The following is a 23,962-nucleotide window of genomic DNA, read 5'->3' as shown; positions in this document are numbered from 1 at the left end:
CGCCGCCAGTTCCTCCTGCAGTACCACCCAGTGTCCGCGGGGGCGCCCCGTGCCCCGCAGCGCCACCTAGGGGCCGGGCACTTCCTCCTCCCTCCCTCCCTCCTCGGGGCACCCCCCGCCCCGGCGCCCCGCTTACTCCGCAAGGACTCCCCCTCTCCCGGGTCATTCGGGCAGCGGGACTTCCCCGCCGTGGCCAAGGGGCCGCTTGGGCGCCCAAGCCGGTTCCCCTCCCGCCTCCCCGGGGGACGCGTGAGCAGGCAGGCGCGGCAGGGGCGGGCACAGGCGATCCGGCTCGGCCCCGGGCAGAGGCAGAGGAGGCGCGGGCAGGCGCCGCCGGCGGAGCAGGGGAAGCCGGCGAGAGCAGCGGCCGGTGTCCGCGGGCGGCGAGGCGGTGACGGCGGCGGGCGGCGCGAGGAGCCCCTGTGATTGGCACAGCCCGAGCCGGAGGAGGAGGCGCGGGGAGGGCGCAGGAGGAGGAGGAGGAGGAGGAGGAGGAGGAAGGGGGCGAGCGCAGCGGAGGCGGCAGTGAGGAGCTGTGTTTCCACCTCTCCAACCCCGGCAGGACTGGGGCGGCCGCCGCGGGCCAGGGGTGGGGACAGCGCTGAGCGTCGCCGCGCGCACCCCCGCCGGGCCGCGGTCCTGACCCCCGGGGCGAGCGGGCAAGCGGCGGCGGCGGCGGCGGGAGCAGGATGCAGGGGAAGAAGCCGGGCGGCTCGGCGGGCGGCGGCCGGAGCGGCGAGCTGCAGGGGGACGAGGCTCAGAGGAACAAGAAGAAGAAAAAGAAGGTGTCCTGCTTCTCCAACATCAAAATCTTCCTGGTGTCCGAGTGCGCCCTGATGCTGGCGCAGGGCACGGTGGGCGCCTACCTGGTGAGTACCCGTGCCCACTCCGCCGCGGGGCCCCTGCCCCAGCCGCGCCTGGGCGGCCGGCGGGCACGAGGAGGGGACGGCGGGCGTGACCTCCTCCCGGCGTGGAGGTTGGCGAGTGGTGCAGAGGCGGCTGCCGGCGGAGCTGCCGGCTGGGGCTGCCGAGCGAGCCAGGAGCGGGCGGGACCGCGGATGCCGGCAGCTGCTCCTGCGCCGGCCGGCGGGGGCTGGGGACCCGAGGAGGAGAGGCTGCGGGCAGGTGGGCGGGAAGCCTTGCCTGTCCCTCTGGAAAGTGCAGCCAGAGGGAGAGTTGAGAGGCCCCCCTTGGAGAGGAAGGCATCGCGGATTTCGGGGGACCCTGCACATGGGAAGAAAAGCCAGTTAGCACCCGGCGTCCTCGACTCTCCATTGCATCCGCCTGGAGAACAAATCCATTATGCATCATTTTCTCCATCCGCCAATTATGGAGGGGGGCGGGGGGGGGGTAGTTAGCTTAGAGTAAATGCGCCCGAGTGTGGCCTGATCCCAACAGGGCTAGGTGGGGGACCATCCCCGCTCCGTATCCCAATAGCCATCTCGGCGGCTGGAATAAAGTTACCATACCTGGGAAGCCGCTGTGAGTTTGTGTAGTTCCTGCTACCCACGCTTAGACCTAAATTCCCCACTGTTGTCTCTGGCCCACAAGAGAGTCGCATCATTTTTCGCACTACATGTCTATTTGATTTGCCTTCTAAAAGGGGATATTGATACTCAAAGGGCCCAGGGGTGCCTAGCAGAGCGGAGGAGACAGCTCGTAATGACTCAGCACTGTCAGATACCCACTTTGCCGCTTTCTCCTGCCCCAGCAGGTGGTCCCAACTTGAGTGCCAGAGCGGCCTGTCCCCACCCAGGTACAGTCCTGCCTAAACATGAGACAATTTTTCCGAGCGTTTAGCGTTAAATCAGGACTTGACTATTGACCTGAAACTGGCATGGAATGTCACAGACTTCCAGCGTTAGTGAGCAAGTTTGTGGAAGTAGAATTGGACAAGATACTGGCTATTGGATAACCACATCCAGACAGAGAGTTTTTCCCCATGGTACCCCTCATGCCTCATTCCTGGCCATGGGTTACAGTTCCTGAGGGCCAGACGCTGAGTCCCCTGTGTCATTCATAAACCAGCTCTCAGGACTCTAGGCTTGCCGTCAGAGGGAAGTAGGCGCAGGCTTGGTCTGTGGTGTGGGGTAGGCAGGTATGTGGTTCTGAGAGAAGACTGTTCAAACTCGGCTCTGTTTGTGGGGTGACCGAGTTGCAAGGCTTCTGAAAATCAAGTGCGCTTCCTTTGCTCCTGGTGAGATGAAAGGTGTGTGAAACCCTGTCTCTCAGCACCAGGACTTGTCGGCTACAGGTCAACCCTGTAGCTAAAGGCACATTTTGTTCTGCTTAGAGTTTTGTTTTATAAGATGCACTTTTTTTACAGTTACTCTACACAATTGCACACAGCACCTGTGGCCTTTGGATTTTTTTTGGGGGGGGGTAGGGGCAGACCATGGCTTGGGGGTCAGTTTATTAGAGGGTATTTGTTAAAATATTAACATAGGTGCCCGTATTACTAAGACGCAAACACACGTTCATAACTATATGTTGGTCTTTGTGGTGCCATATGCAAAGTCTGTAATTCCGACCCAGGCGGGTCTGTGTTTAAAAGAGGATAATTAGCGTATTCACAGCTGCCTCCAGTGGAACAGTTTGTTTGCCTCTAACCAGTTTTGTTCAATCGGGTGCAGCATTCACGTGTGGCAGACACCACCAGAACTTTTCACACCACAAATGAGCAAGGCATGGCTTAGGTTTAGCTCACGATGATCTCTGGCTTTTAGAAAGACATGAGGCTGGTCTCCCATCAGATGAGCGGGCCCAGGCCCGTTAGAAAGTGAAGCAGCAGAGGGCTGGTGGGTGGTGGCTGTGTAGAGGCAGGGCTGGCACCAGGGGATAGGGAAGTTGCCTTTAATCCTGTAACAGGCAAGTGGCAGCCAGAGGTATTCAGTCCATCTGGTGGGGCCTCCTGGCCCTTCCAGCCTCGGCCGGTGGAAAGCCTGGTTCAGGGGTCGGGTGACAGGAACCAACAGGTGACTGGCAGAAAGCAGATGGGGCCCGTGAGAGGACAGGCCCAGGAAACGGACTTCATTCTGATGGCTAGGAGCGCTTACTACCATCAGGTGCTCGGGGCTCTGCCTTGCCTGGCTGCCCTGGACTCTCCGCCGTCATCCGTTGGAACCTCATGAAAATAAATAGTGTGTCCGCCAGGGCTGACTGAGTCAGCTTGCTACGGGGTTTTGCTCTTCTGGGTCACGTGGGAGTGTCCATCTGTTACTTGGCAGGTGGAATGAAAAGTTTGTTACTCCTTCAGCTATGCGAGACTTCGAGACTTTGTTACGGATAATTTGGCAATTTACATATCAGGATGTTTGCAGGAAGGCAAATTTCTCCCGTTTAGTCCATCGCAGGCTTGTTTAGGAGACCCTGAGAGCCGCTGATTGTAGGTGATCACGCACGCAGGGTCCCTGTGCAAGATGCGTGTCCTCTCGGATCGCCAGTTCTGCGCCAGTTCTGCGCCAGTGACATGATTTCCGACTAGATTCCAGAAGTCCACGCAGTACCTTTTACTCAGTCCTGCCAAGTGCGATGTTTTATACCTGGAGGCTTCATTTCGGGTTTTCCCTTTCCTCTCTGAAAAGACCGATTGTGCAGTGTCTTGAGTGACACAGGTGCGGTCTCCCCATCTGCAGACCTGAAACAGGAAGTAGCCTTCGATTCAAGAAGCAACTGTGAAAAGCAGGACTCTCAGTGTGTGTATGTGTGTGTGTGTGTGTGTGTGTGTGTGTGTGTTCCTTTAAGGAGCCTGCCCAGATTACTCCTGGATATGAGAAAGCCACCAATTACTAAGCTAGCCAGGGGACCAGCAACTTTTGCCTGGTGTTGGGGGTCTCCTGGGGGAGTGCAGAACACTGGCTTTGACCCTGAAGCCCAGACTCAGTGATAATGTGGATAAGGTACTCCAGGTGCAGCCTGGGCCAGCTGTGGATTCTGAGATCGGTTACTATTTCATATCTTTTCATTGGAAATCATGCTTTATTTAGATCAGCCAACAGTCCCAGGGATGGATGTTTTCTCTCAGTCACTGAAACTGCAAAAACAATTTAAGTGTAAGAAGAGAGACCTACCCGTTCAGTTTGATTGTCACTGAATGCGGAGTAGAGAATGCAATTTAATTTTCCTTTCCTTGGGTCTTCTCTTCTCGCCAGTCTGAACTGACCTACTTGCCAGGTTGTAACATCTGCCCAAGTCTGGGGCCGTTTGGAGAAGGCGCAGGCCTATGGGAACGGCATGCAGAGAGTTATGTCACGTGCACTTTATGGTGTTTGGTGGAGATCCACTGAGATGTTGCAAGCCATTCGCTGAGCGCAGTGGTGCACAGAGAGGTTCGCCTGTGTTATCAAGTTGCTGAGGCCTGGGGCAGATAAGGATGTGGACAGGAAATTAAAGCTTCGCCACCTCTGGGCAGCCGTGATCAACACCCACATTCAAATGCATTTGAATTTCCTCAGGATAAAACCTTAGGGAAAAAAAAAATGCCACTTTCGTCTCTGCTCCGGCACACAGGTGGTCCCCGTGACCAAGGGCTGGGCATTTTCCTGTGCACAGTTATGCAAAAACTAGGTCTGAGGTTGTGTGACCAGGCAGAGATGAATGACCATGTCTCACCAGGTGCCGGCTCACTTGAGAGTCCCTTGTTTTTTCTAGGCCCGAGAGCATCCATTGGCCTGGCAATTAATGGGTGAGGAGAACCTGCTGGAATTTTTTTTTATTATTTTTCCTAAAGAATCATTTAAAAGGTGGGTTTTGCATATCTAGCCCATCAGCTGACAGCTGAGAGACATTTTTGAAGCCCTTGTCAAATTGGGATAATGACTAAGGCGACTGCATTTTACTTAATCAAATTATTTTACACTCTTAAGGTTTACTCACAGTGACAAATTCCCTGCCATTTGCATAATAACTATATAGCCCCAGGTCGTAAGAAATAAGATTACCCTGTTGTTTTTTCTCACAGCTTGGTTGTAAATGTTTACCTAATAATTATTTAGGGGAGAATATTATTTCTGAAAGTTCTTTTCAACCAGCTTTGTGTACACACCTTGGTTTCTGTGCAGGGGTTTCCGCATGTGTTTAACAATGGAAGAAACTGAATTAGCTGTAAAGTGAGCAAGATCTTTTCCCTGAATTCTGTAACCCTCTCCCTTTTGAGTTGGAAGACGGTGACCCAGAGGCCTCTTGCTGTGGCAGGGCCTTGCTAATCAGTTGCTCAGCATTGAAGCTCATCTTTTTTTTTTTTTTTTTTTTTTTTAATTCTCACCCGAGGATATTTTTCCACTGGTTTTGAGAGAGAGTGGAAGGAAGAGGGAGAGGCAGAGAGAAACATCGACGTGGGAGAGACACATGGATTGGTTGCCTCCCGCCCCCGCCCCCACCATGGCTGGGGATGCCTGCTGCCGGAACAGCGCTGTTCAGCGTTAGCCGGATAAGTTCCCTCTTGTGATAGGCAGCTTGAGCAAGAGGATCTCTGGGAATTTCTCTGGCTCATCTTAAAGCAAGCCCGTTCAGGCACCGGATTCACTTAGTAGATTGGCCCTGGGATCAGTGTGTAACATAACAAGCCATGATGAGCGCACCGCTTATGTCACGTAGACGCAGGCCTTGAATAAAGATGAGATCTGTGAACGTTATTGGCTGGTTACAGAGACAGAGCAGCGGTTGGCATTGGTCTCCGAGTCTGTGCCAGGCCTTCCGCAGAGGCGATGGGAGGGGCAGGGATTCATGCTGAGCTGACCCTTGTCCTTGGATTCCAGAGTGCTCGCTGAGGTGCCAGGCAAGGAAGGTGGGCCCTGCCAGGTGACTACGGCAGGCAGGTATGCAGAAGGTGCTCACCCTGGCTGTGGTAGAAGACAGAACTGTATACATTTCTATAGCACCTCACTTCCAACTTCACGGACACAGTTAACATGCACAGATATAACTGCATTTAATAACCACACTCCTCCCAAGTAGAGAAAAGGGTTTATCTTCACTTCTACTCACTTCTATTTTGTACATGTAGTCTATTATACGGTCTGTACGTAACTGCTTGCATTACATATTTACATACATGCCCATGTACGGGGTCACGTAAACCCAGTATTGTCTGCTGTATTTTATTTATTTATTTATTTAATTGTTAATGCTCATCCAAGGAGTGAGGTTATTTTTTTCCCCCCTTGATATTTAGAGAGAGCGGAGTGGAGAGAGGAGAGAGAGAGAAACAGCAATGTGAGGGAGACACATCAACTGGTTGCCCCCCGCAGGCGCCCCAGATGGGGGCAGGCCTGCTACCCTGGTCTGGGAATGGGACTTGCGACCCTTAGGGGCGTGGGCCGATGCTGGGAACACTGGCCAGGGCGCTGTGATGATTGATAATGACATGGTTACACATATTTACTACAAACACACTAAGCTTGTAGTCCCAACAAGTGAAAAATAAAAGTGTTTCCATCACGCTTTGATGTTGGTGTAGTGAGCCGTATGCTCAAGTTGTTTCTTTCTCTGCATGAACATTTTGTCTGGGAGCAAAACACTTTTAAAAGTAAGAAATGAGGACCGATTGCGAATTCCCTTTATTCCTTTATTATGAATACAGTAATCCGTTTCATCTTAAAGATGCTATAAACGTTACTAGCCATGTGGGAGGGGAACCCACCTCGTCATGATTATCTTGATCATTCATAGTCCGTGGTACTTGGAAGTGAGTGGAGCAGGGACAGGGCAGGGACACACAGGGGTGGCTGGGAAGCCCTCGGTACCGGCTGCTCTGGTCTGCGGCCACAGGGTGGAGAAGACTGGGACACTGTTCTGGCTGGTGGGCAGCTGAGGAGCAGTGACAAGAGTGTTGGACTTGATATCAAAAGACCTACGTTTGAACCTGGTCCGGCTACTTACCAGCTCCCAGTGACCTGACTTACCTGTGCCTCAGTAGTCCCATCTGAAAAATGGACATAATGAGATCCTGTCTTAAGGATAGTTGAGAGATTTAAATGAATGGACACGTCATGGAGTGCTTCTCATAGGTGCAGTATTCAATAAGCGTCTTAACAATAATGGCATAACCCTCCTCATTGATCTCGGCCCAGTGGATGCCCCCTTGGGAACCTGAGGATTTGGGTGTTGGGTGAGGCCGGGGCAGTGTTTCCTAAACTAAAGATCTGGGCCCTTGCAGCTTGTTCTGTTTCTCTGGATGGAAAGTGGCCACTTCAGGGCAGCCTGGGGTGGTAAGAGGAGGGGACCAAGCGAGGACCATGTGTTGTGGACATCTGCTGCCCGCCAGGCAGCCTTGTTTGAGACGTGCGACCTCGGAGCTCAGCCCTGGTTGCCAGGAAGGGCTCAGGTCTTTGGCCGCGCCCACTGCCTTCACCGGAGTCCTGTTGCAGTATCAGGCAGGGCCCAGCAGGCACACATACGGGCATTTTCCTGACTTGGTCCTTGCTGGTTTCTCTAAAGCAGAGCAAACCAGCTCTGAGTACAGTCTGATTTCCCTCCTTGCGGATTCGGCATCTCGGCTTCTGGGTTATGGCAGTGGTTCTCAACCTTCCTAACGCCATGACCCTTTCATACAGTTCCTCATGTTGCGGTGACCCCCAACCATAAAATTATTTTCGTGGCTACTTCATAACTGTAATGCTGCTACTGTTATGAATCGTAATGTAAATATCTGATATGCAGGCTGTATTTAGGCGACCCCCGTGAAAGGGTCGTTTGACCGCCAAGCGGGTCGCGACCCACAGGTTGAGAACCGCTGGGTTATGGCGATGGTTTCGGAGTCTACCTTCTGCACACCACCACTCTCCTCCATCTGTAGTGTTTGTTTGTTTTTGTTAATCCTCACCTGAGGATATTTTTCCCATTGATTTTTAGAAAGAGTGCAAGGGAAGGGGAGAGACACACAGAGAGAAACATTTATATGAGAGAGACACATCGATTGGTTGCCTCCCACATGCGCCCAGACCAGGATCCGAGCCTGCAACTGAGGAATATGCCGTGCCCTTGACTGGAATCAAACCCATGACCCTTCAGTCCTTAGGCCGAAGCTGTCTGCTGAGCCAAACTGGCTAGGGCCCATCTGTAGCTTTTGAGGCAGCTTTGCCTCCCCAGTCGGTCACGCCTGTCCCGGGGAAGGAGAGTGAGCGACCTGGGCTCTTCTTTGTGAGTCAGGTTGGACTTCACGGAGGAAGGCAGCCTGTCGGCTCTCCCGAGCGCTGGCCCTTCAGCAGCCATGGCTGGGCAGCGAGTGGCCTGGGCAGCTTCCGGCCGGGCATTCCGGTGACAACATGGAGAAAACAGATGTTCCCCTGGACACGGGCAGAATCCCCACAGCTGGCTGTTCCCAACTTCTTCATTTCGGTTCTTCTTCGTGGCTTTGAGCCGGGCCCTTCTGATGGAGGGTTGAGCAGCTCAGTTCTTTAGTAGAAATGATGGTGCCCACCCAGCTGCTGATTTATAAAGGACTGGGCGTTCTTCTCCAAACAGGGCGCAGCACTTCACTGTGTAAGACCGTGGTTGGCAAACTGCGGCTCGCGAGCCACCTGCGGCTCTTTGGCCCCTTGGGTGTGCCTCTTCCTAAACCTTAGGAGCACCTTAATTAAGTGAATAACAATATACCTACCTATATAGTTTAAGTTTAAAAAATTTGGCTCTCAAAAGGAATTTCAATCGTTGTACTGTTGATATTTGGCCCTGTTGACTAATGAGTTTGCAGACCGCTGGTCTAAGAGATAATGACGGTTGGTCATTAGAATGTTCCTGGACTTGAAACAAAAGTGTCATTTATGGCCTCACACTCACTGAAATGTTTAAAAGCAAAAGGCAATGTAGGTTGCTACAAGCCCTGCCACTCTCCCTTCGCTCACATGGTTTCCTCCATAAATTCCCTGGCGATAATGCCTTCTGGATGTCATGGCCCAGGTGGCATTTTCAGTCACCTGGTGACAGAATCAAAGAGCGTCCTGAGGACCCCGAAGCAGGCTATACCCACAGACACATCTGGGCTGGCAGTGGGACCACGGCCGCATCGAGAGCGTGTGTGCGAGGTCTGGGTGGCTATGGCAGAGCCTGGGACCACGCAGAAGCCTGGAGTGTGCTCTCTGGTCTGTCTGTGCATCTGTGTGACTGTCCATGCACATGTGAGATTCTGTATGATGTGGCAGATTCAAATTCGTCCGGCAAATTGCCTTTAATATGTGTTTTTAGTGATTTCAGAGAGGAAGGGAGAAGGAGAGAGAATCATTGACCAGCTGCCTCCTGCACGCCCTCTACTGGGGATCAAGCCCGCAATCCAGGCATGTGCCCTGACCAGAGGAATCAAACCGTGACGTCCTGGTTCACAGGTCAACCACTGAGCCATACCAGCCTGGCACAAGTTGCCCTTTAAAGGGGTCGGGCCTATGGTAATGAACCTGGCTGTCTGGTTACCCTTGAAACCTTTCCGTGGTGGGTCTAGAGCAGTGATGGCGAACCTATGACACGCGTGTCAGAGGTGACACGCGAACTCATTTTTTGGGTTGATTTTTCTTTGTTAAATGGCATTTAAATAAATGAAATAAATATCAAAAATATAAATCTTTGTTTTACTATGGTTGCAAATATCAAAAAATTTCTCTATGTGACACGGCACCAGAGTTAAGTTAGGGTTTTTCAAAATGCTGACACGCCGAGCTCAAAAGGTTCGCCATCACTGGTCTAGAGCCTGCTGTGGCTCTCACTTCGTAGTCACCTGAGCTCCGAGTTATGCAGAGTCAGCAGAAATGATGAGCTGAGCATGTTTCCAACAAATAGTCCCGGGGGCTATCATAGCACAGTGGGCAAACTACGTACTCACAGAATCACCCCTGCAACTCCGGCAGCTTGAGGAAGGAAGAAATGATTACTTTTGCTTTCGTTTCTGCATTTGCAGCGTCCAGAGAGAACGGTGTCCCAATGGTGGTGTTCAATTAAAGTCTATTGTAATGTGTTCTTGGGAATGGCTGTTGTCTTTCCCTCCTCCCGCTTTGGAAAGGGCTTGTGGGAAACGGGCGTGCTGGCTGTCTCATTGTTAGACAGCTATTCTCACGCTGCTGCTGCTCGCCGATCTCCAGCTGATTAGAATGAGAAATTACCACCTTGAACACAAGCAAAGTTGAAATTGGAAAGCTGCCCTCTGACTGATTACATAAGCTCCAAAATACCGTACCTGAAATCCTGTTGACCCTGCTAAGAATTCCTGCAACGAAGGGAAGAATTTCTAGGCAGCATGGACCCAGATGTTTTTATTATGGAAGATTCAATTATTGTGATGCAACCTGTGAGGGAAAGAGGGGTGCTGATTCGTTATTCTCTCCGTTGGCTCTGTGGGTCAGGGCTTTGTTTGAAGCAGACCCTCAGAGCACCTAGAGCAGCCGTGGGCAAACTACGGCCCGCGGGCCGGATCTGGCCCGTTTGAAATGAATAAAACTAAAAAAAAAAAAAAGACCGTACCCTTTTATGTAATGATGTTTACTTTGAATTTATATTAGTTCACACAAACACTCCATCCATGCTTTTATTCCGGCCCTCCGGTCCAGTTTAAGAACCCATTGTGGCCCTCGAGTCAAAAAGTTTGCCCACCCCTGGCCTAGAGCTACCCCTCGGACCTCGGCACCAGCCCCTCTTCCCTGCAGGGGCGCAGGGGCTGCCCTGGGCCTGCAGTCACAGCCACTGTCAAGGGCAGGCATCCGCTGAGGTCAGCTGGAGAGATTGCTGGTGGGACTCAGTGGGAGGCCCGGGAGGACAAGCGCTGTCCGTCAGGGTGGGCGTCACCTTTTGGCCGTTTCATTTTTCTGGAGCGCGGCTGTGATGGCACGCACTTCGCCTTGTTTTGTGTCACTTGCATGTGTTTCCCCGAGGGGCACCACACAGCAACCTGCATGGTCTTCTTGAGATTCCCGGCCTCCGGAACTCTAGGAAAGGACTTACTGAGAGGCCAGGGTGAGCAAGATGTAAAGGAGACTAGTCAGTGGAAATAGAGAAGAGCTTCCGACAGGCCTCTCCTATCTCGATGCAAAAAATTTAGGGCAAGACCTTGCAATTTATGGGCGGCGTGTTGTGCTGCCTCCCCGTGCTGGTGAGTGCCACGTGGGTGGCCAGGCTTATTTGCCAGCCAAAGGGAGGATATATTTGGGAAACAAAGAAAAAAAAAACACCCCACAAGCCCGTAATTTGGCACCTTCCCCTTACCTTCCCTTTACCTTCGCCAGTCTGGAGAGGCATATAAATAGACCAGAAAGCCAGCAAGCAGTTCTGCTGCTTTGCAGCTTGGAGCTGGTGGGAGCAGATGGGGAGGTTCGTCTTGTTGCTTCCGGGCTCAGGGCAGCCCAGGAGCCAGCAGCACTTGGACCGAGTCCGGACGCAGCCCCGTGAAACGTCTAAGACGCGTGGGTGCCAGCGATGGTCCCATAGGCAGCTTTTCCATGTGTCCCAGTCGTAGGTCTTTTCCGACACTTGAGGATGCTCTACTTTTCTTGCGTTTGTCTTAGGCAAAACCAGGGCACAGAAGTAAGTAACTTACCCGGATGAGCAGCCCATGTTCCCCTCACTCCCCAGCCAGCTCACGTTAGCCAGCAGGTGAATGCTAGAAAAAAAAAATCACTATTTTTCTTACTCTCTTTTAAAACATTCCTCCTTTTTTTCTTTTAAATATTCTCAATGTTGGCTGGCTGGTGTGGCTCAGTGGTTGAACCTCGACCTATGAACCTAAAACGGTCTCAGGGTACAAAGAAAAAAAATGAAAGGAAGCAAAAGAGAAACTCTTTGCCCTTGTTAGGGTTTGGGGTGGGTAGGAAGATGGTGGGATGTTGGTTGGAGAGTCATTCCTATAGGAAGCCCTGCTTGAAGACAGCTGCTGCCCTGGGATAGGCCTTGCCTCCTTTCTGGAAGAAGATAACCATGTTTCTCTTAAGGGTGGGGGTGGGGGGGTTGCGCTGTGGGAGTGAGCCTGGTTGCATGAATGTGTCGCTTGGAACAATTCCTTCCTCTGTCTTGGGCATCGCTGAAGGCAGACATTGGATCGGATGATCACGTCATCTGACTAAGGGAAATGCATGTGAAAAAAGCCTAGCCCTACACGTGGTGAGCATTTTGTGTGTATGTATTTAGTGTGCGTGTGTAGTACATGCCCCCGCCCCTTTCATCGGGACTCCTTCCTGTCCCCTGGCCCTGCCTCCTCCCTGAAGGCCTGTTCCGCTTGCTGAGACTGAAAGGGATTGTTGCCATGCCAGCCAGTCTCAGATTTGGTCCAGGTATGTGTTACGTAAGGACCAGAGATCTGCATTCTCATCTCATTCATCATCTTGTTTTTTTGGGTGGAGGCGAGAGCTGTAGGATTCTTGGAATTTCTCAGCGCAGACTCCTTTTAAAGGAATCCACCTTGGTCTCTGCCAAACTAATTAGCTTCCACAGCTTTCGTACGCGCCCTGAGCCATACAGAGTAAGGCGTGTTCCTGGTCCTCGTGGAGTTTCTATGTCCTAGTGGGGGAGATGGCATGTGTGTAATTTTATTACTTGCTCATTCATGAGATGGTCTCAGGTCCTGGGCCAGGCAGCTGTCCAGCTGAAATGACACAGGACAGTGTGGTCTCCTACCCTAAAATCAAAGAGTTACACCAAGGTGGGAAGGGGCGCTGGAGATGGGCCTGGAGGGGGGGGGGCGGGGAGGACGTTTATGTCAAGTGATTTTCTCAGCCTTGGTCAGGGTAGGTCCAAGGGGACGAGAGGTCAGGGCCAGTGTGGAAGGAGGTTGGCTGGGGAGAGCCCTCAGTGGTGGGCACCTGGGTGGAGAAGGGCAGGCTGGGAACACGGGGCCGCAGCCCCACACAGGGGCCTGTCGGGGCTGGCACTGGGGAGTCTGCTCTAGCCAGCAGTGTGGGGGATGTCGGCACCTCTCTTGGCAGAGCTCTGTCTACCCCCCGCCCCCAGCTTTGGAGTGATGCCTGAAGCCAGTCTGTCAGCGTGTGAGAGAGGCCACACCAGGGCATCCCCAGACTCAGCGGGAAGCAAGAAGGGCTGCCTGGTGTGACGTAGCCCAGGGGCTGAAGGATGCTGGTGGTCCTGGAACACCCACTGTGCTCCCCAGAATGGGGCAGCGCAGGCGAGGGGGGCTGGGGCATCCATGCACAATGGCACCTCTATATTCACCCTCCCTTTTGAGTTATCTATGCTAGGAAAGGCCCTATCATATCTAACTGTTGGTGTGTGTGGTTTTTTTTCCCAAACATTTTAGCTCGGCCTCGGATGTATCGGTTCTGGATAACATTAAAGCTGGTAATAGAACAAGCTGTGTTCACGCACAGGAAGTGTCTCCAAACAGAGAGTGGGCGTGCGGTTTACAGTTTAAGGATTGGATGGAGGCCATTCAACATTCCCCTCCTGTTCTCCTTGAGAACAAGTTGGCAAGCTGCTGAGGGCGCACTCCTCCTGGGAATAGCCACGAGGGGTCCAGAGAGAGGCTGTGCTATGAGCAGGGCTGACTGGCTACTGGGCCAAGGCCTCAGTGGTGTGGCTGGGCGGGTGGCGTGGGGATTCGCTGAGCTGGTCGCCCTTCAGCTTCAGAGCCTGTGCAGAGGGTGCGTGGAGTCTGGCCAGGATGCCTCTGGCCTGTTGGCCGCACCTGCTGCCCGCAGATGGCTGCCCAGGCAGTGGCTGAGACTTCCTGCCCATGGGGCCACATCCCTTGGCTCTACCATTCACTTGAACTTCAAGTTTATGCTTGTGGCTTTTTATAAAAAAATAAATACAAAGACATTATTGTTTTACTTTTTACAAAAGGAATGCACATGTTGAAAAGTTGGAAAATGCAGATAAGCACAGATACATTTAAAAAAATAATAACAAAGAAGAAACACCATCCATAATGCTGTGACCTGGAGATCCACTGTGAACACTTTGGTGTGTGTCCTGTCAGTCTCTCTGGCTCTGCCCACATTCCCTCTTGATTTCAAGGATGGAGGAGTAGAGGGTATGTGTTGTCTTTGTGAAGTTCAGGGCTGCTGCTTGTTAATCTTATGTGGCTTTGGGCCATTGCTTCTACCTCTCCAACTCTCTATTTCCTATCTAAGATTGGGACGGTATTTATACCAACTTCAGATGATCTTGTGAATACTAAGTGAGATAATCCATTCAATGTGCGTAGCTTGTGCCTCCCTAGTTACTAAGGTTGTTGTTATTTATCTTCACCTGAAGATATGTTTATTGATTTTTAGAGAGAGGAAGCGAGAGAGAGAGAGACAGAAACATCAGTGTGAGAGAGAAACATCTATAGTTGCCTTCCGCACGTGCCCCATTGCAACCTGGGTATGTGCCCTGACCAGGGATCGAGCCCGCCACCTTTTGGTGTACGGAACAATGCTCCAATCAACTGTGCTACAAGGGCCAGCGCTAGATATACTTTTAAATATATATGTTCTTAAAATACAGGGTAGTAACGGTAGTTTCACTCGCATTTAACCAAAGACCTAATGAAAACTTCAAGTCACTGGCTTCTGCCCTGGAATGTTGCTGTGGCCTGAAGACATACAGAGTAGCAGAACTAGCGGAGCTGCAGCAGGTGGTGTAGAGGGAGCTGCTCGTCTTGGCCAGAAGATGCGGGATTGCCAGCTTATGCTTCTGGGATCTTTGAAAGGTCCTTTTGGGTGGATTCAGTCTTCCTGGGTGGGGGCACCCAGTGTGCTCCTGCCCCAGAATAGCCCGGCTTTCCCTGTGTTCTCCTGAAAGCCTTCCCTTGCATCAGGCAGAGAGGATCAGCACCATGGCTTGTGGCCTCCGTTCCATCCTTTCCTCCCAGTGGACATCTTCCCTGTTCCCATCAGAAAAGAGGAGTATGTGGGTAGCCACTCATGGCTGCTGCTCCCTGAGTTGGAAACCCTAATGGGAACTCTCAGGCGTGTTACTTATTCACTGGCTCATCTCCCTGGGGGGTGGAGCTTAGAGACTCCACCGTCCACTCTGCTTTGCTTTCGAACCTTCCTTTACTCTTTTTAGCAGCAGCGCTTGGATTTCATGACACCGGGTGTGTTCATTTTCTTGCTTGTTTTTGACTGGAGACTATTTTATTTCAGCTTCAAAATTCCTTTACTTAAGTTTTGGAAGCGTGAGGCTCTTCTCATGGAGGTTTGTAGCATTTTAATTGAGACGTACCCAGCATCATTTTAAAGGATTGCATAATATTCTGCTGTATTCTATGATATTTCACTATCCTATTTTTGTATGGTGGGTTGTTGTCAGCGCTTTGCTAATATAAATCTAAATTTCTCATCACTTTTCTGTTTTGAGTTTCAGAATTCTAAAATGGGATGCTGGTTTTAAAAGGGCTAGTCACCGCTGTAGATGGCAGGAGGGGAACAGACATTTTCGAGGATCTTATGTGTGCCAGGAAGTACATAAATGGTCTGATTAGACTCTCACAACAATCCTGTGAAGGAAATGCCATTATTTCTTCTTTTTTTAAAATATAGTTTTATTGATTTCAGAGGGGAAGGGAGAGGGAGAGAAAGATAGAAACATCAGTGATGAGAGAGAATCATCGATCAGCTGCCTCCTGCACGCCCCCTACTGGGGATTGAGCCCACAACCTGGGCATGTGCCCTGACTGGATGGAACCCGGGAACCTTCAGTCCTCAGGCTGACGCTCTACCCATTGAGCCAGACCAGCTAGGGAAATGCCATTATTTCAGTTTACAGAGAAGGAAACGAGGGCTCACAGTTGTAAACTTGCCCACTCTGTTTGGATCCCGGGTGTCAGTTCTATCTTGCTCTAAGATCCCTTCTCTTTCCTCAGACCACAGCTCCTGAAGTCACAGCTGACTTGAAAGTTGATGCATGCTTGGTGTTTTGATATCGTTTTAACACGTTACTACTTGTGAGCGAGCACCGTTCTTTTTCTTGTTTTTTAACTGAGAGCGAAGGTAACGAATGCCGAGCATGACTTCATTGGGGCCAGAGAACCATGTTATCTGTTCTTTCCTTCTGCGAGTGTAAAATGGCATTTGCAGGTTTTGTGAATTTCATTTTCTCTGAAAATGAACCTCCATGCGTTCACAGGGGCCCTGCTCCAAGGCATGTTGCTACCTGCGTGTTCAGCCCTCAGCTGCCTTCTTGCTCGGAACAACCAGCCACTCAAAAACAAGGGCCATTATGTAATAATTCAGCCATAACAGCCCTTAGAAAATTACAGACTGCTCCATGCCAGTATGCGCAAACACTCTAATTAATGTTCGCTTCCTCCACAAATGGGCATTTTTCAAAACCTGGCTACAAAATTATATGTACCTTATTCGAAAAGTATTCCACAGGCCTTACCAAGAATTTTGATGTGTATTTAAAGGCTCTTGTTTGGGTCTCGGTTTTACCATCAACAATATAAATGGGTCCAGTGTTGTCTCAGGTGTGTGGAATGCCTAGTGGCTCCCGGTGTTGTCATGGATATGCCATCTCAGCTTTCAGGAACCCTGAGAGGTAGGTGGGGCATTTTCACCCCACCATTCTTTTTTCCCCACCTTTATTTTATTTTTAAAATATTTTTTTTTTATTGATTTCAGAGAGGAAGGGAGAGGGAGAGAGAGATAGAAACGTCAGTGATGAGACAGAATCATGGATTGGCTGCCTCCTGCATGCCCCCTAAATGAATCCAGCCCACAACTTGGGCATGTGCCCTGACAGGAATTGAACCAGTGACCTCTTGGTGCATGGAGCAATGGTCAACCACTGAGCCACACTGGCCGGGCAACAATTGAGAGGTTGTGATAAAGACCAGATGGCCTGCGGAGCCTAGAATCTTTAGTATCTGATATAGAAGACAAAGTTGCAGACCCCTTTCCTAGAATATGAAAGAATTTTGAGAGTTGGGGGTCTCTGACCCAGGCTCCTGGCTCCCCAGATAAGGTGCTGGTGCCTCGTATGAATTCCTGCCTCTACTGTGCTCCCAGGGATGGTGCTCCCAACCCCCCAGCCTCATCGCCCCAGAGCCCAAGGCCAACTCCTTCCTCTGGGTGGTCTCTCCGCCTGGTCTCCTATGAGGCCTGGTAACAGGAGGCCGATGTGCTCACAGACGCGTTCAGCTGGTACCCGGTGCTTCTGGCGGCCCCAGGCTGGAGACCTGCCCGTACTTGGTGGGGCTTCCCTCCCAGCCGGTCGGTGGGACAGGCCTGCTTGTGTTTGCACAGCCCCTTCCAGATGGCCCTGCAGGGAGCTCCTGCGAGCTGCCCCTGAGGACCGGGCCCTGGCGGCGGGCGTGTGCGGCAGAATCGCAGGCCTGCCCTCTATTCACAGGCCTGGCCCACGAGCACGGCGCCAGCTCATTACAGATCTTTGACGTTTGCCAGTATGTGTGGGGTCCTGCTGCCTGGCCCACATGGAACCGCTTCAACTCCACCGAGCGAGCAGCCTCATTTCCGTGCGTTCCGTCTGCATTTGGACAGAAGCATTTAAAGGCCCTTTTTTTGGGGCTGGGAGCCCTTGATTTATTTCCTGGTCTTTAAGATACTGTTTATTGATCCGAGGCATTACAATCAAATCTGCTGCGGAAGAATCCGTTCCTTTTCATCTTTATGTTGTCTCCTAACCACTTAAATGGCTATTTAATGTTTTAATTAATTTGGCATGAAGCCTCTGGAAATGATGATGGCAGTTCTCATATGTATAGTTTAATTCGGGTATCAACGCCTGTTTTCTCTCTCTCACTTTCTCCCTTAAAAACATTTAAGATGTCGCCCAGCCAGTGTGGCTCAGCATGGACCTATGAACCAGGAGGTCACAGTTTGATTCCTGGTCACGGTACATGCCTGGGTTGTGGGCTCAGTCCCCAGTGGGGGGCGTGCAGGAGGCAGCTGATCCATGATTCTCTCTCATCATGGATGTTTCTGTCTCTCTCCCTCTCACTTCCTCTCTGAAATCAGTAAAAATATATTTTTAAAAAATGTGGTGTAACCCGTAGAAACAGGTGTTTTAGGAAGGAAGCAACTCAGTGAGCCTGAGAGCAACTGGAGACCATAGTCTGGTCTGAGACGCTGCCGGAGGTCAGGCAGCACCAAGGGGAAGAGAGCTAGCTCAGAGCTTCCCTAAAACTCAGAAATCCGTGCTGATAAAATGAGGCAACATGGAGCATCCCAGAAATGAAACCGCCATCCTGGGAGATCTTCATCAGGGCAGTCGGGGGCACGTCCCACGGACTCCACCATCCAGATGACGTCCTAGCCGTTGGTGACAGCCACCGGGCAGCAGAAGCAAGTAGCTCATCGTGTGTTTACGGGACTTGGCGTCATCTCGCGGTCTCTAAATATTGGCTTTCACAGCACGGAGACTAAACAGTGGAACTTCTCAGAGCTTCTCTGAAGTATGTTACATGTCAAGAATGACATTTTGACAGGGACAGATCAAACACTCTGTGATGTTTTAAAACCAGACCCCAGTTTTGTGTCAAATTACCCCGATCATTACCTTCTAGCCGCCTTCCTTGCAACTCCGAGCATGGATTTTCCTGTTCAGAAAAAAAATCTTCATTCACCAGCATCCACACATTGAAATACCGACAATAACCGTAAGCGTACCCACGCTTCACCCCAAAGGCCGCATGCCTGGAGAGAGGAATGCTGCATTGCGTGGAGATGAACACCATTTGTTTCTTTTATTCAGGAAGGAAGAATTGAGGCTTGTTTCCTCTCTACCCATTTTCTCCATTTCTCTCTTGTGAGCAGTCGCATTCTTCCTACCTGGCATTCACATATCTCTGATAAAGCTCTCCTCAGTTAGGCATAATGACAACATCACTGTCAAATAGAGTATGAGACGCTTGCAAATCAGCCTGTGATGGTACCTGTGCTTTGAACAGGCATTTTTCCCTGCATGCATTGACTCGGGCAGCCATGTCTCCGAAAGTGATGGGGTAATTTGATCGGCCACTGTTATATAGATGATCTGTTAGCATAAGGCTTCTACTAAAATATTTACTACTTGTCCCTGAGCTGGCGCCCCACGAGGCAGGTGCAGCGCCGCTTACACAGTGATGTGCTTTGTTTCTGCCACTTATTTTGTCTGCCCCCCCCTCCCTATTTTAAAGCCACCATCTGCATTTTCCACTTTGAAGTACATTAGTTACTATGGAAACAGTGATATCATTGGTGGGGGCGAGGTTAGTAACATCTACAAGGACAGTTTAAAACCATTGTATTTATTGGTTTGAAATTTATACCGCACTTGGGGGAAATTGCGAGTCTGCTTGAGAGAGTGGCGTGCTTATGCTGTGCAGTGATAGCCAGCAAGATGCGTGTGCATGTAACAAAAATTAGCGTTTGAGTGTTTTTTAGGTTGCCAACGAAAATATGCCTGAACGTTAAGAAAAAAAATACAAAGCAAAGGAAAAGGAAGGTGGGGGATTGACATAATGGTTTCAACTGCCCCGGGCTCATAGTTACTGCAGACGCATAGAGTTCCCTTTGTACGAGTGGCTTTTATAAGTAATGGTCCATTTTTCTCCGATGAAAACACTGTTATAGGGCAGGTCGTTGGCTTCCTGAGAGACACCCGCGTTCCAGGAAGTGGCTGATTAATTTTGATGCGCAACTGAACTCTTAACAAGATCCCTAAGAGGTGAGCGAGGGAGCCAAGTCACGGGAATGGAGCAGCCTGTGCCCTCGGCCCACAAGGGAAACAGAAGTGTGTGCCTTTGGCCCAGACTAGGAGATGCTTTTCTGAGCCTAAGCCATGTGATTCCTTGGCCTGGCAATCTCCTTGTCATGCTTGAGTGGGGTCACCCTGGCCCCTCCCTGGCCAAGTCAGGTGCCCTTCTTTTGGGGTCTCCTTTGCAGCCAACGCTGTCATAACCCCAAACCCTTAAGATCAGTGCCTTGAAGCACGGTTGCCTCTCACTGGGGCGTTTGGTTCCAAAGAAGCTGAGAGACTACCATTGTGTGGGTGGGGTGTTACCCACGGGCATTCCTCGGTTGCCTAGAAGGTAACCAGTACATTCAGGGCTCATGCTGTTAAACCGAAACCACGCGGAAGGCCCCTGAGACACGTGTCCCAGGAGAGGGCCCGTGAGGACTGGTGAAGTTCACGTCTGCCGTCTCACGCACACATGCAGGCCCTGCCTTTACCGAGTGGAATGGGAATACACTGCTCTGTTCTTTGAAACATGTATTGTTGAAGCGCTGCATTGGCTTATGTTTGTGTTCCAAGCTCCCAGTCCTGGGCTGAGCACAGGAACGGTGGTGTTCGGAAAACATTTCTCAAACGAATGAATGAACGAGCAAGCAGAAAGAGGTGACACTTACTAACCTGGGACGCCAAGGGGCATTTCCCACTGCCACTCCCAGAGCCACGCACATGACTTTTCAGCCCACTCTGATTTTCCTGAGTCTGCGCAAAAAGTATAACTCCACGTAAACCAGTCAGTTCTGGGCTAGAAAAAAACTAGAAATTGGTTTGCAATGAGATATCCCCTGGCATCCCAAGGAGCTGTAATACACATCACCCTGTTCTTTAAGAAGTTGTTGGGCTGTGCTCTGGTGCCTGGTGAGTCAGGGAACAGCCGATGGGCCAGCAGCCACGGCGTGGTCCAGGCCGGCACCGTCCCTGTAAACAGAGAGACTAGCGGCCAGGTCCTGGGGAGGAGCCATGAGCTCCAGCCGGTCAGATTCCAGGCGGGCTATCCGCTCATCTTAATCTGCAGGTTGCCAAATGCTTGGAGACTGGTTGTTAATCAAATAACCCCATCCCCCTCTCCCTCCTTTTTTTTCATAGTTGGCAGGATGTGGTCTTGGTTTCACTTTCACCAGGTGCCTGTACGCATGGTTTGTGAAGTCTGCTTGCCTTGACAGTGAAAAGAGAAACTTGGTAGCGAGACCCTAGAATCCCTTTCTTTTTTGCCTTTTCTCTCCATCGACAGAGGCTCTGTGGGGAATGGCAGAAACCTAGGCTTCTCAGCCCGTTTGGGATCCGAACGTCCAGCCTCTGCCTGGCCCTCCTGCTTCCGCTGCAGGGACTTGGGTTGAAGGGACTGCCTCGCTTGGCTCACGGGGACGGTTAGAAACCGCCACACAGTCAACATTCTGTCCCGTAGAATTTCCTCACCCAGAGCAGTCATTTCTGGAGGGATTCCCCTTCTGAGTGATTTGCAATTTTTTTTTTTTCTGCCATGTAGATACCTTTAACGTTGCTGTTGATGATAAGCTCCAAGTTGTGATTTGTATCTCTTAATAATTACTAGTACTAGGATGGTGCTTTCACAATTATTCATACTCCCCTAATTATTTCTTGTGTTTTACTGGTTTGTGTTTAGAAACTTTGGTTCCAAGTATGTGTTTGTTTGTGTGTTTTTTTTTTTTTTTTGTGATTCCAAGTATTTATTATTTTTTTTTTTTGTTAATCTTCACCCAAGGATATTTTTCTGTTGATTTTTAGAGAGAGTGGAAGGGAGGGAGAGAGAAACATCAATGGGAGAGAGACACATCCATTGGTTGCCTTCCACACTGCCCGGGCCAGGGCCTGGGATCAAGCCTCCAAACCGAGGTACGTGCCCTTGACTGGAATTTGAACCTGGGACCCTTCAGTTTTCAGGCTGATGCTCTATCCACTGAGCCAAACTGGCCAGGGCTGAGCTAACTCTTCTTATCAGCTGGGAAGCTCATCTCTTGTGCTCCTCTTTTAATTAAGATTTGCTTTGCACACTTCCCCCCTCAGGTCTCTCATCAGGCCAGGTCGGCCTCCCATGGGCCCCGGCTCTCCATACCTGCCCTGGGCCAGGATCTGTCTTCCCTGTGGGACGAGTGTGTGTGCAGTCCTCCAGTGCCTCCTGCCCAGGAACTCAGCGTGACTGTGAACTTGGACACGGGGATTTGCCTCCTTAGGCTTTGCCCTTCCAAAGAGAGGATGTCATAGGCGGGCTCCCAGCAGCAGTTGTTTCTCAGCGTGACCATATTTGTGCGCTAAGTCATCCTGGTGCAAGGACGCCTTCCACGCCCTCTGTGGCTTTGTTCTCAGGACCTCACACCCAACGACGTCAGAGTTGTCTGGCTTGACTCCAGACAAGAGCTAGGATGAGATGTGATGGTGCGTTCTGATTCTCTTTACAGGTTGTGAGGATAAGGGATGGTGGGTATTTAATGCGCCCCAGCAAGATGGCAGGTGCTGACGGCACCTAACATCCTTCATTTCCAACCTGGCGGTTATATATTCTCCTTCAGAGCCCGGAGCGTGGAGGGAGGTCAGGGCTCCGCTCACAGCTGACAGTGTGGCGGAGGGGGGAAGGGCAGGGTTTCTGCATGTGTCCGTGTGGTGGCCAAGCCTCGCATTCCCAGGGGACACCTTGCCAGGTATGTGGCCCTTTATGGGATGGCTCAGGAGGCAGGTGTCTTTATCTCTGTCAAGCGCCCACTTCCTTGGCTCTGGCTTACAGGCAGGCTCAGGAATGCTTTGGAGCCCGGCTGGTGTGGCTCAGTGGTTGAGCGTCCACCTATGAACCAGGAGGTCACGGTTCAATTCCAGTCAGGGCACATGCCCGGGTTGTGGGCTCCATCCCCAGTAGGGGGCGTGCAGGAGGCAGCCAATCAACGATTCTCTCTCATCATTGATGTTTCTGTCTCTCTCTCCCTCTCCCTTTCTCTCTCCGAAATCAATTAAAAAAAAATAAAGAAATGCCTTTGAATTCATAGTTAAACAGAGCAGGGCACAATATTTTGTTTTATTCTTCAGTATTCCTTTTTCTCGTTTAGAATATTGTCATCCCTTTCTCTCCCTTCCCCCTCCCTCCACCATTGTCCTCAGAGTGCAAGATGGCTCGAGCCATTACCTGAGTGTGTTTGGCCCTCCACGCGCCCCTGCCCATCCCGTTCCCCCAGCCACAACCCTAAGGCTTTTTAAGATCCTCTTGTCCCGCCTGGCTGAGACGGCTGTGGCAAACCCTGGGCCCCTCCGCCGGCCGCACTGTCCCCCGTCCAGTGACATGGTACCGCCTGGGTACACGGAGCTCTGTGGCAGCTGCCGCCACACAATGCTCATCTCATCTTGGCGCCTCCGAATGGCCTGGCAGCTCCGGCCATTTAGAGCCCAGCTGGTGCCCGGTTGCTGGGTCACCCTGCAGAGGCGACGTGCCACTTCGGACTAATAAACAGGTTTTAAGCCTTGGCCCTTCTGAGGGCCTGCTGCTCTCACCTCGTCTTCTGACTGTCTCGTGATGGAAGGCGTGAGAGGTGGCCACGCAGCTTAATGAAACCAGGCGGGAGGCCGCTGCCACGGTTTTAAATAGCGGCCCTGCCTCCCGAGCTGTGCGCCCTGCACAAGTGGCTTCATCTCTCTGAGCCTCTCCCTCCGTATCTCGGAATGGAAGGCAATAATTCCCGCGCCACCCTGCGCGCCAGGACTTAACGAGACGATGTTTGTGGAGAGCGCCTCTTCCAGGCCTTGGCCAGCCAAGGGGCCCAGCAGATAATTAACTTTCTTCCCTTTCTCAGCACCTAGGGTCCCAGGCAGGAGGAGAAAAGGCCAAATCAACTTCAAGACATGCTGTTTTGCTCTGAGCACTTGGCAGGTTTCAGATACGCTTCAACCCAAGTAAAAGAACTTTAATTACGCCCTCGTTTGCGGTTTGGTTTGGACGGGTTATTAACTGATTCGAGAAGACTGCCCGCCCTCTCGCTGCTGCAAAGTGAAGGGCTGGCCGGGAGTCAAAAGCAGAATCAGTCCTTTCTCCTGGGACTCCCAGTCCCCCTGCCTTGGACACAGAGATGGGCTGGCAGTGCCAGCTGAACGGGGTGTGGTTCAGGGACTGGCCTGTTGAATTAGTGCGGGCGGCTCGCATTCTTATTACATCTTCAGTGTGTGTGTGTGTGTGTGTGTGTGTGTGTGTGTCGCCCCTGTGCATACACTTGCTGTGCTCTGTGTTTTCCATTCACTTAATTTCACTGTGTGCTTCCAGTTACACAAATGACAAACGCTTGCCTGTGATTTGCAGCAAACCGCTACCTGGCGT

The 23,962-nt window shown here is 51.3% G+C and overlaps 1 protein-coding gene across 2 annotated transcripts in view; it reads left to right on the top strand.

The window, feature by feature from the left end:
* Positions 1 to 654: 654 nt before the first annotated feature.
* Positions 655 to 23,962, top strand: part of SLCO3A1 (solute carrier organic anion transporter family member 3A1) — a gene marked incomplete at its 5' end in the record, with an annotated part of 193,864 nt that continues 170,556 nt past the window's right edge. Inside the window, one exon of one of the 2 annotated variants that reach the window (XM_081114815.1) lies at positions 655 to 869. In XM_081114815.1, coding sequence (XP_080970941.1) covers positions 690 to 869 — 180 coding nt within the window. The remainder of the gene's footprint in view (positions 870 to 23,962) is intronic. The other variant, XM_081114816.1, reaches the window with a different exon arrangement.

Source organism: Myotis nattereri, assembly GCF_964212035.1.
Source record: "Myotis nattereri genome assembly, chromosome: 21".
NCBI classification, from domain to species: Eukaryota; Metazoa; Chordata; class Mammalia; order Chiroptera; family Vespertilionidae; genus Myotis; species Myotis nattereri.
The sequence above is the reverse complement of the archived record's forward strand: the minus strand, read 5'-3'. Positions and strand labels throughout refer to the sequence as shown.